General features: G+C 36.8%; 1 protein-coding gene across 3 annotated transcripts in view; it reads right to left on the bottom strand.

Moving 5' to 3' along the window:
- Positions 1 to 2,438: 2,438 nt before the first annotated feature.
- Positions 2,439 to 16,194, bottom strand: part of LOC135201424 (semaphorin-5B-like) — a 246,414-nt gene continuing 232,658 nt past the window's right edge. For all 3 annotated transcript variants that reach the window (XM_064230334.1, XM_064230335.1, XM_064230336.1), the window contains 15 exons: positions 14,073 to 14,522; positions 13,255 to 13,354; positions 12,283 to 12,489; positions 11,448 to 11,581; positions 10,781 to 10,950; positions 10,058 to 10,257; positions 9,713 to 9,967; positions 8,926 to 9,127; positions 8,376 to 8,589; positions 7,762 to 7,904; positions 6,927 to 7,116; positions 5,886 to 6,425; positions 5,422 to 5,589; positions 4,391 to 4,534; positions 2,439 to 3,739 (listed from right to left, as the gene is read on the bottom strand). In XM_064230334.1, coding sequence (XP_064086404.1) covers positions 3,318 to 3,739; positions 4,391 to 4,534; positions 5,422 to 5,589; positions 5,886 to 6,425; positions 6,927 to 7,116; positions 7,762 to 7,904; positions 8,376 to 8,589; positions 8,926 to 9,127; positions 9,713 to 9,967; positions 10,058 to 10,257; positions 10,781 to 10,950; positions 11,448 to 11,581; positions 12,283 to 12,489; positions 13,255 to 13,354; positions 14,073 to 14,220 — 3,237 coding nt within the window. In that variant the 5' untranslated portion in view covers positions 14,221 to 14,522 and the 3' untranslated portion in view covers positions 2,439 to 3,317. The remainder of the gene's footprint in view (positions 3,740 to 4,390; positions 4,535 to 5,421; positions 5,590 to 5,885; positions 6,426 to 6,926; positions 7,117 to 7,761; positions 7,905 to 8,375; positions 8,590 to 8,925; positions 9,128 to 9,712; positions 9,968 to 10,057; positions 10,258 to 10,780; positions 10,951 to 11,447; positions 11,582 to 12,282; positions 12,490 to 13,254; positions 13,355 to 14,072; positions 14,523 to 16,194) is intronic.

The raw sequence follows: 16,194 nt of genomic DNA, 5'->3' as shown, positions 1-16,194 counted from the left end.
GGTTACAGGGTAGGCTTATGCCCATTAGCTTCATAATATACCCTTATGAGATTTAATATATGTAATATTCATATTGTCTGAGTGTTTTAATCTCAGTCATCTGCCTCAAAATTAGCGTTACAAGTATGTCTTTTGGAGCAACCAAAACATGTGCGTAAAAACTATAGTTTACCATAAAAATTAGGTAGGTCGTTTTCTCTGTATAAAACATTCTCTTACATGTAGCATTTCAAGGTAAACTTTAAGGTGTCTTCCAGGTTGTAATCATGTTCTAATTCTACGTCTTAAAAGTTGTGCCAGGTACTTAAAATGAATGATACGCAAAATATAGTACTATTTAAGAAAATACCTTAGTAGAAGCCCTCAATTTAGAAAAAAAAATTATTTTAATTCCTAATCGACTAGCCTCATACCTTCAAAAACAAAGTTTCTATCAGTAATTAGACCAAACACATATCTTTAAATTTCAGCGCCATAGAATGAATAGATTAGGCATATGATTTATAGTACAATCTAATCTGAAAATAGCTTATATCTGGAAACAACCGGAGTTATGATAATCTTTATTCCGTAGTTAAAGTGGATAAGACCGATACTATAATTCTCTCTCTCTCTCTCTCTCTCTCTCTCTCCTCCTCTCTCTCTCATCTTCTCTCTCTCTCTCTCTCTCTATATATATATTATATATTATATATATATATATATAGATATATATATATATATATATCATATATATACCACATTAACCTTGTTCTCAGACGAAGTATTCAAATAAAATCCAGAAACCCAGCAGTGTTATTCTCTCGCTGCTGGATACTGAACAACTTTATGGACGTAGTTGTCACTTTCTTTTTACCTACTTACCTGGCCTAAGTGTCCCGATCCTGGGGCCTCCTTCACGTTTCCTTCCTACTACTTCCCTGTCTCTAACTTTTCTGACCAACTGCTCCTCATCCCTTTTTATCATTTTGCTACCAAAAGCAAGGGCAAAACCAGCGAATTGTCAGTGGCCGTAGTTGAGCAAAACACCTGGCAGTTTTGACAGTTAGTCTGGAACAACGATCCTTCCAATCACAGGGCTCTCTCTCTTATGTTCATTTCCATATATATATATATATATATATATATATATATATATATATATATATATATATATATATGTGTGTGTGTGTGTGTGTGTGTGTGTGTGTGTGTGTGTGTGTGTATGTGTGTGTGTGTGTACATGAGGTAGACCATGAAATTTATCGTGACCGTCCAGCATTTTCCATAATATGAATTTCAAATAATTCTTTTCTACAAAACATCCGTTATTTTTCTGCGTTCTCTTCCCAAATGTTTTACACATAAAGCCTTTAACATGATACTCACAACTGTTTTTTAACTGATGCACATGATGGTACTGGCTACTGGTTGGATTGAGTACCCAGTTACTAATTTAATATGAGTGTTGACAGAGCAAAGCCTGGCGGACACTATTTGTTTGCAAGGATGCGGCTCCGGATATCTAGGTCTGTTTCTCAGTCACTGGACACCTGATCGTTGCATATTCCTTATTTATCATAGGATCTTTTTAATGTACTCCAGTCATGAACCTTGACACTTTGTAGTCAGTTCTCTTGAAAATCTCATTTTACTTTTGAAGTACCTATGTCCGAGCTGTGTAGAGTTATGAAGGCCTTAATTAAACACGTATCATAGGCGTTTGGTATTTACATTTGACATTTTGTTGTTATTTGCGAGTGCAAACTTCATCCATGCTGTTGCTTTTTTTTTTACTTGTCCTCTCAATACCTGCTTCACAGTTCAGCAAGGGTCCCAGGTAACAGACATGCTCTACTCTACCGCTTTTCTGGGTTGCCCTTCCGTCGCAACACAGTGCTCCCCTTCTCTTCCTCATTAGTCCATTAATAAGGGGTTTGGAAGGTGTAACAGAAGGTAATTGATAAAGAGGTTTGAAAGGTGTAATAGGAGGTAATTGATAAAGAGGTTTGAAAGGAGTAACAGGAGGTAAATAATAAAGAACTCAGTGGCGATCAATTACCTGTTACCTTTTGGTTTCGTTATGCCTTTCTAAAGGCTTGTCTTCATTTCATCTAAACATCGACGAATATATGGAGCACAATACTGCGTTTATTTTTACTCAGTAGGTCTTCTACAGTTTCCTCATTATGAACACTGCGTCTGCAGTCACTTTTTCTAGTATCAGGCTAAATCGGCAACGGTCTGTTTAACTCACGTTCTTTAGTATTTCTCCCGTCGATACTTTTCACATTGCAGTGTATCCTCTCATACTTTGTACTGTATATCGTTGGTGAAAAACTACTCTTGGACTCTCCTAGTCCAATATCTTCTTTTAAGAGGTTTTCAACTTTCATTTCTCCATTTTCATCTCTATATCTCCTGTTTTAACGAAAAATTGCCAAATAAAACAACAGCCAAATCATTTCAATTTTATGAAAATTCAAAATATAAAAAAGTATAATAGTTTTTCTGTAAACAATATGGCACATACAAATAAAAAACCCTTAAAATTACCTTCAAGAAATGTATACAGCAGGGGTTATAAAAAAATTCCATGTCATTATATATATTCATGTCAGCAATGACTAGAACTGGAAGCAGTATTGCTATTTGTTCCTAAATTTCACTGAAACATTCTGGCACCTTTCTGTCTTTCGATTTAGAATTATTCGTTTAATTTACTATAAAATGATCACAGACAATTGTCAGGTTTTAACAGTGATGCTAAAAAATTCCACGAGTGAATTCAGTTCAGTTCTTTCCTGTTCAAAAGGAAACAGTTCACTCTAGTTTTCCCGTAGTACAGTGTGCTTCCCACATATCTAAGACTAGTCTTACTTTCATTTCTCTAAATGTTTTTTCACACTGCACTTCTTGTCTTTCAACCATTTTCACTGAAGTCTTTCAGATCATAAAGAACATAATGATGTGTTTCAAGTCGCACACACGCAGTGAAATTTATAATCAATGTTTTCTTGTTTCATATGATATCACTTTTAAGTCATAATCAAAACAGTCCACGCTGTTTCTTGTAATAAATATGAAAGTTTCATCATATGATTGACTTCCTTTCCCAACACATCAATATCTTGCGACATTATACGAACACATCCATAGCACGTAACATATTAGTAACTGCCATATTGATTTGTGGTTAGTTTCAACACTTGTATAAAAACTATTTACATTTATCACATTTCATTAAGTATGAACACCAGTAGGAGAAAGACGAGGCCTGTCTTTAGAGGCCCTTAGCACCAGAATTGACTGTGAAAGACTGGGCAGGTCAATCAATGCTAAAAATTAAAGATGGTGTCGGAGTCTAGGTCAGCTCTAAGGTGTCCATTGCCGTATGACCCATGACTAGACCTCTTGATGGTGGCAGTATCGAAGTCCTTTAAGGGTAAAGTGGTGATAGCAGACTTCAAAGTGCTTTTGATGCTCCCATTTCTTATTGTGCTGCTTGGAGACTGGCCAGCTTTCCAATCAGCTCCCGGTACGCTAACGTAATGGTTGGGCTTTGCTGATATGTAGTGGGGAGAAGATGGTACCCTCCTGTGGCGACGTCTGACAAAAACGTGGAACGTACCAAGAGCGCCCAACAGGGCGCCTCCTATCAAACAAGCCAAACAGGAGCCTACTAGAGCTTGCACCGATACACCGCCTTCACCTCCATGGCCGGCGTTCATGACAGCTGCCTCAATAGCTGTGATGTCTCCTGCAAACAAAGATTGTTATGAATTAGAACAGTTCATACTGGCCTGAGAAAACCATTAAGAAACTCAAAGAAGTAGCTCAAACTGGAAATTATAATATTTGATTAAATTTCTAGCGGGAAAATAGTATAAAAACCATTATATAAAATATACATTTTCTTGACAAAGAACTAATATTCTTTCTAAATTCTCCTTACTCGATTCCTTCCCAACAGCGATACCGCTGTTACAATTTATTTTTTACAATTCCTGATTAGAGAACACTAACAAGAATTTTTGAACTGTTACACAAGTCAATATAGACATACGTAAAACGTTATCGATTTCAGGGAAAACAATAAATCAAAATTTCACTATGACAACCAATCTCGACTTCATGACACCATACTTCATTTGTTTCATGACGTTACCTGTTATTTACCAACTATCCTTACTAATTTCATATACATAAATATATTTTGTATAACTCCCCTATTTGTTTGGACTGTGAAGATGGCGAGTACCAAGGGAAGATGCTGGGTGTGTTTTTTACATCTCTAAAGAAAAAGAACAACGCATCCTGCATGGTGTAATATACATAATTCAATAATGGCTTATATTCTACAAGCATTAGCCAACACATTATTTAAATCTGTGTGGAGTACATAACTTACCCTCTTCAGCATCACAAGACTGTCTCTGCAGATCAAGTCCTCGACACTGACTTGGTTGGCTGGACATACAGTGACGTTCCCTCATCCGCTCTTCGCCAGCTGTACACGCTGACCATTCGGACCAAGGACCCCATCCTTCTTCTCCTGTAAGATTGAATTAAAAATGACTATCAAAGCTTCCACTACTCAAGCTACAGTGACTTGGATTTTTGTATAAAAGAGCAAAGAAATCATCGATTTGACTTCTTATATCCGAAAGAAGTCTTAGAGCTTAAGTATCTCAATGAACTCAAATTGACTGATGAAACAGTGACCTTGGTCTTTGTTAAAGTTACGTAGATATATAAATAAAGGAATTTAATATTTCAAGGTTGCTTACTATCACAATCATACAACTGTCTTATGATTTATAACGAACAATGGTTGCCAAAAGCTCGCATTAATCATCATCTCTTCAATCTGATGGCTAATTAAACTGCATCACCTACAGTCTTTTACAGCATAATGTTAAAGAATGGTCGGGGCATATCCTTGATAGGATATTTCCTTAAACTTCTTTTGCCATAGTAAACCAAATTTATCTAGAACATCACTTGATAAAAATATTATTTTAATAAATAACGTCATTGGTAAATCAAATGCAATCATAAACTTTATGGGTATACCAACTAATTACAGTTCATCAAAAGCCTCAGATTGCCAAATTTTACATCCTAATTATCCAAATGTCAGGAATACAATGTCTAAATCTTTACATTAACAGTCATACTTTCTGTTGAAATAGGAAGCTCTCCACGTCAAACATAATAGGTTTTTTTTAGTATGTCCCCATGTATGCAAAATCTTTACCTGTTTGTCATTTTTTGACAGGAACCAACTACGTAAAATATCCATAACTGCTTCTGCATAAATATGCGAATGAAGGGTTCTTTATAGCTTTCGTCAGTCCTCAGTTACATTAATGAACAAACGCTAGTTAAACCAGTGGTCTTATTAAACTTGTTCAGGGCAATAATACTAACGAGACTCACCTGGACATGCTCCCTCATGGCACTGTTGCTGCATTGTGTAAGAGCCTGTGCAGTCCTCTGCATCAACAAAAGGATTATGAGCTGACACACATCGACGGGTCCGAGACTGCATTCCAGAGCCACAAGAGGATGAACAAGAACTCCATTCACTCCAACAGGCCCACAGCCCTATTGAAAATTTAATGAGGAAGTACAGTAATGCACTACGGACGTCTTAAAATTATTAGAAAGTAACTGATCATTTGTAAGTTCAAGATTTGATAATATTGGAGAACCGAATGTTTACATGGTTTTATTACTAACAAAATTATTACTTAATAAGAGTGAGTTCACCATTAATCAGTGTGTCAAGAGGATCACAAGATATTTTGAAAGACTGTCAGTTACTAATCCATGAAAATGAACCACCCCAAATTTTAATGATCACAACATTTAGAACAGTGTATTAGCAATCAATTACACACCTCTACAGGCATTTTCATTGCAGGCCCTTTCTCGCAGAGAGTTACCAGTACACGAACCATCCACGCAAGAGCGATGCCGATACTGGTGACCTCCTCCGCAAGGTTTATCACATTTGGTCCAGTCACTCCATTCAGACCATCCTCCACTGTCTTCAGCGTCAGTGGAGTGTGAACCATAACAGTGACCTTCACTTGAGCAAAATCTGTCTTCCTGCTGCATGTTTCCAGTGCGAACTGGATTATCCTTATCTCCTGTTGCTATACATTCCATTCTGTAACGTCTCTGGACTTGCGATCCTCCAGAAGTGTTCACTCCCAGCCATGGAGTCCAGGAAGACAGCTGGCGAGCTTCGGGACAAGGCCAGGTGCCACACGTTTCGACGTCCTCCTCACATCCTGAACACGGGGCACCTCCATTCTTCGGGACAGGTCTGGTGCATGTGCGATGTCTACGCCTAATGCCAGTACCGCAGGTAGCAGAACACCTCCCCCAGGAACCCCATTCGCTCCATCCTCCATCAACAGGTAATGCTGAATAGGCTACGAATACGAAACGACTGATTTTAGATTTCACACTCAAACACCTATCTATCTTTATACTGATTGGCAATGAGTACTAAGACGATGCATCACCAAGAGATTATATTTATTGCTTATTCTATATGAATTGTTGGTGGCTGTAATTTAATGTATTCACAGTAAATTTTACTTCCGAGTGACGATAAATTCTAATTAAATGACTGGTTCTGGTTATAGTAATTATAATTATTACAATGATATTGTTGCTTAGAACGTAACTATGCAGTAACAGATCTTACTTAGTAATGTTATTCAAATTCAGTACCAGGGTTACAAAGGTGATAAAACTATGTAATAAGCAGCCTCAAGTAAAAACATTAATTCAGCATATCTACTCAAGTACACCTTACTGATTCCATAATACAGTGGTGTAGTAAAAATTCTGAAATACTGAAAATTAAAAAGATTACATTATCGCAATCCTTGTCATAATAAGACCTTCAAGACAAGAGGGTAACTTACATGGGCAGTGAGCAAGTGAGTGGCAGTAAATTTCAGTGCGTTCTTGTCCGACACACACACGTCCACCATGACGGGGTTCTGGGTTAGAACAGGTTCGTCTACGAGTCTTCACAGCGATGCCACAAGTAGCTGAGCACTGTGACCAGGAGGACCAGGCAGTCCAGCCGCCATGTACGGTGCAGTTACTAACCTGAAAATGAGTTTGGGATTTTAATTTTGTTATATGGGAAAGAAAGTACTAAAGAATATAATTCTCTGGGCTATATCTGGGAGGGATGTTATACCGAGTTTGCAGACGGTTACCATAAATGTCTAAATACTTTAGAAAATAATATTGTACACAGTTACAATATTATTTTCCAGATAACTCCAGTACAATACGGTACACCAATGCTGCTTGTTCACGCTACTGTAAAAAGTCCTTACAGTATCAAAATGCCACACATATTCTGTACAGATGAATCATTTTCTTCTAACTTTGCCATTTGACATAAATCATGATTACAACAGATAGATTTTCGGACTAGGACTAGTTTCTGGAGGAGACGTGACAAGAGATAACCCTGTTCATAATATCAAATTCACCATACAAGCTTGTATGAGTAACTGTCTTAAATGATTCCCATATAAAAAATGTTAGCATGCCGAATTTCACACTATCATAATAACATGAAAAATGTTATTTACAGTAAATCTTTTTACAATATATATTTTCATAACAAATGAAATACTTGTCTGTTAAGGAATCATAACAAACGCAAACCAGGTTCATAACTTAAAGAACTTTCATAATTAACTGAATTCGTTGACACAAAAGGCTGGGAACTAGGCCTACCTCAGTGCTTGAACCAATGCAGTCAGAACCTCCACGAGCTGGTTTTGGAGAGTCGCATACACGGTGCCGGCATAAACATGAATCCGTGCTGCCTTCTTGCTTGCATGTTGACCATGGTGACCAGTGGCTCCAGCCACCATCAACTGCAAAACATAAAAATTAATGCTATAGTAATATACCAGTGTAATGTATTAAAAAAATAGTACTTCTACTAAACTAATGAATACAATGTATTCGAAGTGTAGAAATTCTTCTCCAAGACGTAAACATCACATACATACTGTATTTTAAAGGTCAAAATGAATGGTCAGATATGGAGAAAGAAAGTCTGCAATTATTAATTAAGAGTAACATAGCCTACATTATATTAAATTAATGTGTATCACAAACTTGTAATTCAGTTTCTGATATTTATGTGATTTTGAGAGAAAATTACACAAAACCACCTGTTAATCTTAAAAACTAATCAATTTGAAGACTTAAATTGAAACCAAAAAAGCACCCGTTTTGCCTGTATGACTAATTTCAATGGCTGTCCTGAATCTTCAACTGAATCTCTTTTAAGTGCAGAATTATAAAAACCCTTATTCCCTCACTATCGCCCTTCACAGTACCTGGATCAGAGGCTTTTGGGCATTCTATGACTTCTTGGATCCACGAGGACACAAAAGGATTCTTCCCAGGTGGAGGAGAACACTCGAGGCGGTTGGTATCCCAGCCACAATATGGATCCTTCGCAGCCAAGCACGAGTGCTGACTTTTATATTGTCCACAACGATGCACTGGTATTCGCACCACTTCATTGTTGGTTCCAACATATAGTGAGCTCTGTGAAAATAACATCCACTGAGTTAATCAAATTATAATATAAATTAAAGTTGAAAATCACAAGGCTAACATGCCCTCAAAATATTCTTAATAATTTAGTTAACATATACAGTAATGTTACTTTTTCCTATACTGCAGAAGCTCTACGTAAACTGGGTTTTTATTACTTAGCCTAATTTCCATACAGGAGAGTAAAATGACAGAACTTGATGTCTAACAGGCACAATACGTATAACTAAATCAGAATTTATAATTTAAGGTTCAAAGAAATACCTATCCTCTTACAGGATTATAACGTCCTTATTAAAACTCACAATTTACCATTCAAACACCTACCGTGTCTTTGAGGAGTTTAAGGGTATGAATAGTGACAGACGAGTTGCTGGGGAACGGCGACAGCACCTCCAAGAGACAACTGTTCTGGCTCTCAGGAACCAGACTCATCTTCCTTATCACTCCTCCAGCGCCAGCTACAAACACCACATGAACGCTCCCGCTCTGTCGTGTTACCACAACATCGACGATGACATGAGTCAGTCTGCAATGATAAAAATGAATACAATTATTATTTAGCTCTGAAAATAACATTTTTAATGGTTAGATGTTCCGTTCAAAAAATTTTAATAAAAGAAGATACGGCACTAAATCAGCATTTACGTATGTATTCTGTTCGTAAACCACCAAATAATTGACTTATAGATTATAAAACTGTAAAGCAATAAAGTATGCTTTTAAGTTTTTGGTGCCAGAAAATTAAATTCTCTTATTTTCCAATACAAAATATTTAGAACGCTTTTTAAAATAAATTACTGCATAAACTAGACTATGTTATGGTAGCTATAAAGAATTTGTCAAATGTACTGATAAATTACATGTGAACAACTTAATTCTTTACCTTGATGTAACACATGCATATAAACATGACAACGTAAAAGCAGCAAAAGAGAAAAAAGGAAATATTACATTACTGAAATATACTTACATATAAATGCCTGAATGTATAAGCAGCAGAAAAAAACTACTAATTTATTTAGAAACGCTATGCAAATCAAGTATGACATGCAAAATAATATGCAAAGCAGACAAGAACTTAAGACATCACATGAGAAAGCTAAATTCCTACCTCTCAGAATTCAGGAGGTACAAGGGAGCTGGACTCTGAGGTAGAACAGGTTTGTCCATCAACTGGAATTTATTGGCAGCTAGATCAGATTCCCTGCTGGCCAGGCCTGAGTCCTGGCACTGGAAGTGTGTGTTGTCTGCAGTGACAGGTCCCCAAATGGAAGAAGGGGACGGTTGGTACTTGAAAGGCCCATAAAAGGAGGTGTTAACGGCACTCATGTTGAAAGCGCAGACAGCAGACCCGATGATGCCGTTCCTGTTCAAAAAGGATTGAGAGAAATATTAGAATGGATAGACAATACGGAAAAAAATATGATATGCAGACAGTACTTGAAGCAAAACTTACTCGGCTGTTAAGAATACACCATACAGCATTTGTTCCTGGGGAAGGTAGGCAATACTCTGTACATGATCATAGAAAAATGGAAAGTCCCCAGGCGAGGAGCATATAAGGCGGGCCTTCAGAAACGTGGTCCAGTTTTCTTTCAGGACTAAGGTTCCTCCAACATCATTCTTGCACACTCTGCCAATTCTTGAGTGGATGTGCTGGACAGACAGAAAGCGATAGCTGGTTAGACTTTCCTTTTTTACGATGTACACTTTTAAAGGTTTTCATTGGTAAACAAAGGATTAGAGGGATGAAGTGCCCTCTATTAAACAACCTGAATAGAATAGAATAGAATATGAATTTTAGGCCAAAGGCCAAACGGTGGGACCTATGGGGTGATTCAGCGCTGAAACTGAACTGGACAGGTGAAAGGTCTGAAAGGTGTAGAAGGAAAAAAACCTCATAGTTGCACTATGAAACAATCGTTAAGAGAAGGTGGAAAGTAAGAAGGAAGAAAGACAATATGAACGGAGGTAGAGTAAAAGGAATGAAAGGGGTTGCAGCTAGGGGCCGAAGGGACGCTGCGAAGTATGTTAAGTGATACCTACAGTGCACCACATGAGATGCACTGACGGCACTACCCCCATAAGGGGATCAAACACTTTAGATAATTTTTCACAAGTGTGTTACTTTTCATGCCAAGCAAAAGTTCACAAAGGTTTCAGAGGAGAGAGACCTTACCTTTCCGCAATTGAGATTTTCAACGGCATTTTCCCGGAATATTGTGTACACGAATCCTGAAGATTCAAAGGACGTGATGAAAGTGGGTTCTGAGAGCCACTTGAGGTCAGACTGGGGCGTCCTGAGGCGTCCTCCAGGACCCAGTGACCTCATGAAGGCTGGGTCACGACCTAAGGGAGACAGAATTACTTGAGCTCAATGCTAAACTAAAAATACATAAATAAATAAAATTTTAACAGCATGAAATACTATAACACCAAAGTAACAACTGCAATTTCCAGCATAACGTATTTATGAAACTTACAATAATTTAAATTATCATTTCTGCAATATACTTGCATGTGCATAAATCAACTTCTCAACTAAATAGGTCACATGAATCCCCGTGTTTCTAATGTTTTTCAACATTTAAACAATATGCTCACGATATTAGACTACTGCAATGCCAACTATTATTCTTCCATTTTGGAGGCCACTTTTATCACACGAACTACCAAGATATTTACAAATATTTTCAGTATATTTGAGCACCAAGGTCAGCTACCAGAAAAGAAATTTGGCACTTCTGATATCAGATTTGCATTTTTTTCTGCAAACATGACCATGGCCTGTATACAGAGAGAGAGAGAGAGAGAGAGAGAGAGAGAGAGAGAGAGAGAGGGCTCACCTGAGAAATCAGTAGTTGTCCCGACATACAGATTCCCTTCCAGTGTCAGCAGTGACGTCACACTATGATCAGGATCAAAGGGGCAACGAGCGACTCCCTTTTCCCAGGAATCGATGACGTTGACATTGGATAACCTGTGCATGAAAGGGGGGAAAGGAGGGGGAAGGGGTTCTTGAAATATAGAAACAGACTGAAACCTATCTTTGATTCGCGCAATTAATTTGCAATGTATTTTGCCAAAATGTGTCGAGTTTCACTCTCATTTTCTATTAGCTTAATAACTGATCTTAAACTCTTCCTTCTTGATATTTTAACATCTTGAAAAATCACAATAGCAAAATATCTTCAATAATCACAAAAGTTCCACTTTAGCCGGTTTCAGCTGAAATGTTCTTAATGGCATGCAAAATTCCCGTTTCAACGCCTTTTACCAGAAATTTATTTCTAAGAATTACTCAATCTACTTATAAATCTATTTATGCAAAACTAAAAGCACAACTATAGTTGGTTCACTTAAGGTAGATTCTTGGATGAGCCCTATGCTTACGAGACGTTTGTTTGGTGGCCGCTGATTGGCTGGTACCGGGAGGTGGGCAGCTCCCAGCCAGTCAGCGGTCGCCAAACAAATGTCTCGTAGGCGTAAGGCTCACCCAAGAATCTACCTTAAGTGAACCAGCTATAGTTCCTAAACAAGAAAACAAAAATACAAAAAATGAGTAAAGAAATGAATTTTAAAAATTCCGTTTTTCAGTGCCAATCATTAACCTATCCCAATTTTCTACCTATAACCAACTCATCACCACCTACGCTACAAGAATGAACCAAGGGCCCTCACCTCCTCCAGGTGCACAGGGGACTGAAAGAGTTCGTCCCGCAGACGAGGATGCGGCTGTCGTGACGATGCAGCACCTTGACGAAGTTGTGGCAGGCCTCTTGGCTCTGTCCCTTCAGCGTGCAGGTCTCAACCGTGGACTTGTTGGAGGACCAGTCAGATGCCTCCAGGAGTTGGAGGCCGACCAGGCTCAGGCGGAAGATGCGGTCCCTGAGGGCCACATTGGAAACATGAAGCAAATGAAAAAGTCTCATACATTTATGAATTTATTTAGATCATCATATATGACTTTAATTCACAGTTACATGTATTATAAATTGCTATTCTGCTCTTAGATTATAAAGCTGTAGATTTCTTGCTTATATTACGCCGCCATGGAATAGAAAATAAAATCCACGCAATACTTTCCGTAAAATAATTCTATATCGACTTACAAACACGTCACCAACTTCAGAAACCAGAAAGATATGCTATACACTATTAAGTTCTTATGACTAATGAAATAAGGAAAATGTACAGGGAAAAAATCCATCCAATATAGGGGCATATTTTGTTGACTTGCAAATGGACTAAATCACACTCAGAAAGTAAATACGAATAAATGAAACACAAACGTTCATTGATATTATCGATAAATGATAACATTAAGGTGTAAATAAAAACATAAATAAATAAAAACAAAGTAACACGCAGAATATAGTAATAATCAAACATAATAATCGGTTGCAGAATGGAAAAGCAGACAAATTAAAAAACTGAATATACAATAGAAGCTAAGTGAAAAAAATAGAAAAAAAACATGTGGAATGGAAATCCAAGAAATTATATACACCGAAAAACCGAAAAGCCCCGGGATAAAAACAGAACAAAATGAAAACACCAAACGTAAAATGAAATTGAGAAAATATCAGAATGTAGAACAGAAACGCGGGTGAATGAAATTGTAGAAGCAGAAACTGAACTGGCGCAATATACCTTGCTCCAACGACGATTTGGTAATTGGTGGGATCGAACAACAGCTCGCTGTAACTCTTGACACCGCTCAGGCTGAATTTGTCTGTGGTGTCCAGAAGTTCTGTAGAGACACAAAGAGTCATTACTACCTAAGACAATCTTTTCCTCGTCTAACCTAAAGAGGAACAAGTGGGATATTCCTGCATCACAAGAGAAGCTGAAGGCTGGAACACAAAAGTTACACAGATGTCTCCATTTAATGTTCTGTGATTTTAGGTTAATATAGTAAAGTGATGTAACAGAAGGTTATTGACAAACAATGATATATTGTAAAATTAGGGTATTTCGCAACAACCCAACCCCCGCCTCTCCTCTCTCTCTCTCTCTCACACACACACATAAACATGTAGTACAAATGCAAAAAAGTATTTGTAAACTCTTGTTAAAAAAATAATAAAATTAAGGTGTCTACGCCACAACCAACCCGCCCCCGCCCCTCCTCTCTCCTCTCTCTCTCTCTCTCTCTCTCTCTCTCTCTCTCTCTCTCTCTCTCTCTCTCACACACACACACACACACAAACAATCAAACATGTAGTATAAATGCAAAAAAGTATTTGTAAACTGTTATTAAAAAAAAAAGTCAAATTCAGGTATCTATGCAATAACCAACACCCCACCCTCTCTCTCTCTCTCTCAAACACAAACACCCACACACAAACACATATAAACATGTAGTATAAATGCAAAAAAGTACTTGTAAACTGTTATTTAAAAAAAAAAAAAAAAAAAAAAAAAAAAAAAAAAAAAAAAAAAAAACTACGAACTGAAAGGTATCTCACCATTATAACTGACGTATCTGAAGGATCCCTGGTCGGCGTCCTCCGGCAGGGACAATCTACCAGGCGGCGCATCCAGGTGGGCGAAGGTGATACTGAGCACCACGTACAACACAGCCCAAATCCCTACTTGCCTCTCTAGCTCCGCCATTTTCAGTCCTTATAACGATCTTCACCGTATGCTCTGTTATATGTCACAAAGTAATACCCTGTGCTATCTGGGCATGGCGCCCTACTGTATTCCAGCAGCACCGGTGTTCAGGCAATTGATTTTTTATGATTTTTTATGATGCAATCATAGTCCAGATGATTTTTTTTCATGGATGCTGCACCATCTCTGCTACGTTTTGTATTCTGTGATTTTTATCGAAGGTGATGCAACAGTCTCTAGGCGATTGGAGAGATGTGAGGCAGCCGTAAGCGGTGTGGATGATTACAGATGGATGGTTACTTCTGAAAAGGAATAATAACAGAATTATAATAATGATAACTGTTAAAGACGATAATAATAATAATAATAATAATAATAATAATAATAATAATAATAATAATAATAATAATAATAATAATAATGTGTTAAAAACAACCACAACAACAACAACAACAACAATAATAATAATAATAATAATAATACTAGTAATAATAATAATAATTAATAACTATAATAATAACAGAAAGGCCATAAAAGGAAATAATTACTACCATAATACCCCAAAACATGAACATCAATGAAAAGACCAACAATAAATAATAATACTAGTGAATACAGTATTATTAAAGAGATATCAATGAAAAAACATCAAAGGTAAAATTATCTATCACAGCAGAACTACGCTGGAAAAATATGACCCAAAGGCCCAAAACTCCCTGTACAGCAGACATAAATACATCCTGAAACGGAAGAACAATAAATATGGATTTTGTCTACCTAATGTCATTAGAGGAACAAATAGCGAAGCAAGAACCTCCTTAAGAAATAAAATACGGTGAGAAACAAGAAAAAGGTTAATATTTATAAACCAATTTCGCGCCATCAAATCCAATCAGGGAACAATACCAACACAATCTACCTACCACATAAACACTGAACATACTCTGAGCAATGTCGTCGTTAGCTCGCAAATTATTACCCGTTGTTTATAACACAATGACAATCTTTCTATAACACTAAGGGCAGCGTTAGCAATCTTCGACCTTCCAACGCACGCCGAAGTCTTAGTGTGAGAGAGAAATTTTATTGCCTTTCTACAGGAAGCTCTTCATCAAAAGAAGTCGAGATAAATATACAGTACTGTACGTAAGCAGTCTTTCTCCCTAGCGCTCTCTCTTGAAATATATACCCACAAAAGTGTGTGTGTGTGTGTGTGTGTGTGTGTGTGTGTGTGTGTGTGTGTGTGTGTGTGTGTATTCATATATATATTAAGACCTCATTTACACATGGTATTTTTCGGCGATGTTTTTTCAGAAATAGTTTAAGCTTTCCAGGACTATGCGAATGTCTTCATCGGCTACCATCCTATCTAAATGAGGTCCTGTTATTAATTCTCTTAATACACAGAAGAATTGTGCAAAGATAAGTTTGATATATATATATATATATATATATATATATATAATATACACAAAATTATACACAACACAACCCACACACATATATATATATATATATATATATCTATATAAACACATATATATATATATATATATATAGTATACACCAACACACACAAAAATATATATATATATATATATATATATATATATATATTTTATATTATATACATCACACACACACACACACACACACACCATATATATATATATATATATATATATATATATATATATATATATATATATATTAGAACAGACAGCCTACAATTCTACCAGTGTATCCAGGAACTACAGAAAGAATTACAATAATAATTGCACACGCGCGTAATATCTCTTCATTACATAAGAAAAATATTTACAAAAACAACAAAGGGAAGCCTTACTGTAAGAGAGCTCGATTAGGAAGGAAAGTAGTGACGATATTAAACGAATATAGCTAATGAAAAGTTCATATAAATATTTACTTTGCAACTTGAAACCAATTTCATTTTTTCCCTTTGTGTATAGAACG

Source organism: Macrobrachium nipponense, chromosome 28, assembly GCF_015104395.2.
Source record: "Macrobrachium nipponense isolate FS-2020 chromosome 28, ASM1510439v2, whole genome shotgun sequence".
Classification (NCBI taxonomy): Eukaryota; Metazoa; Arthropoda; class Malacostraca; order Decapoda; family Palaemonidae; genus Macrobrachium; species Macrobrachium nipponense.
The sequence above is the reverse complement of the archived record's forward strand: the minus strand, read 5'-3'. Positions and strand labels throughout refer to the sequence as shown.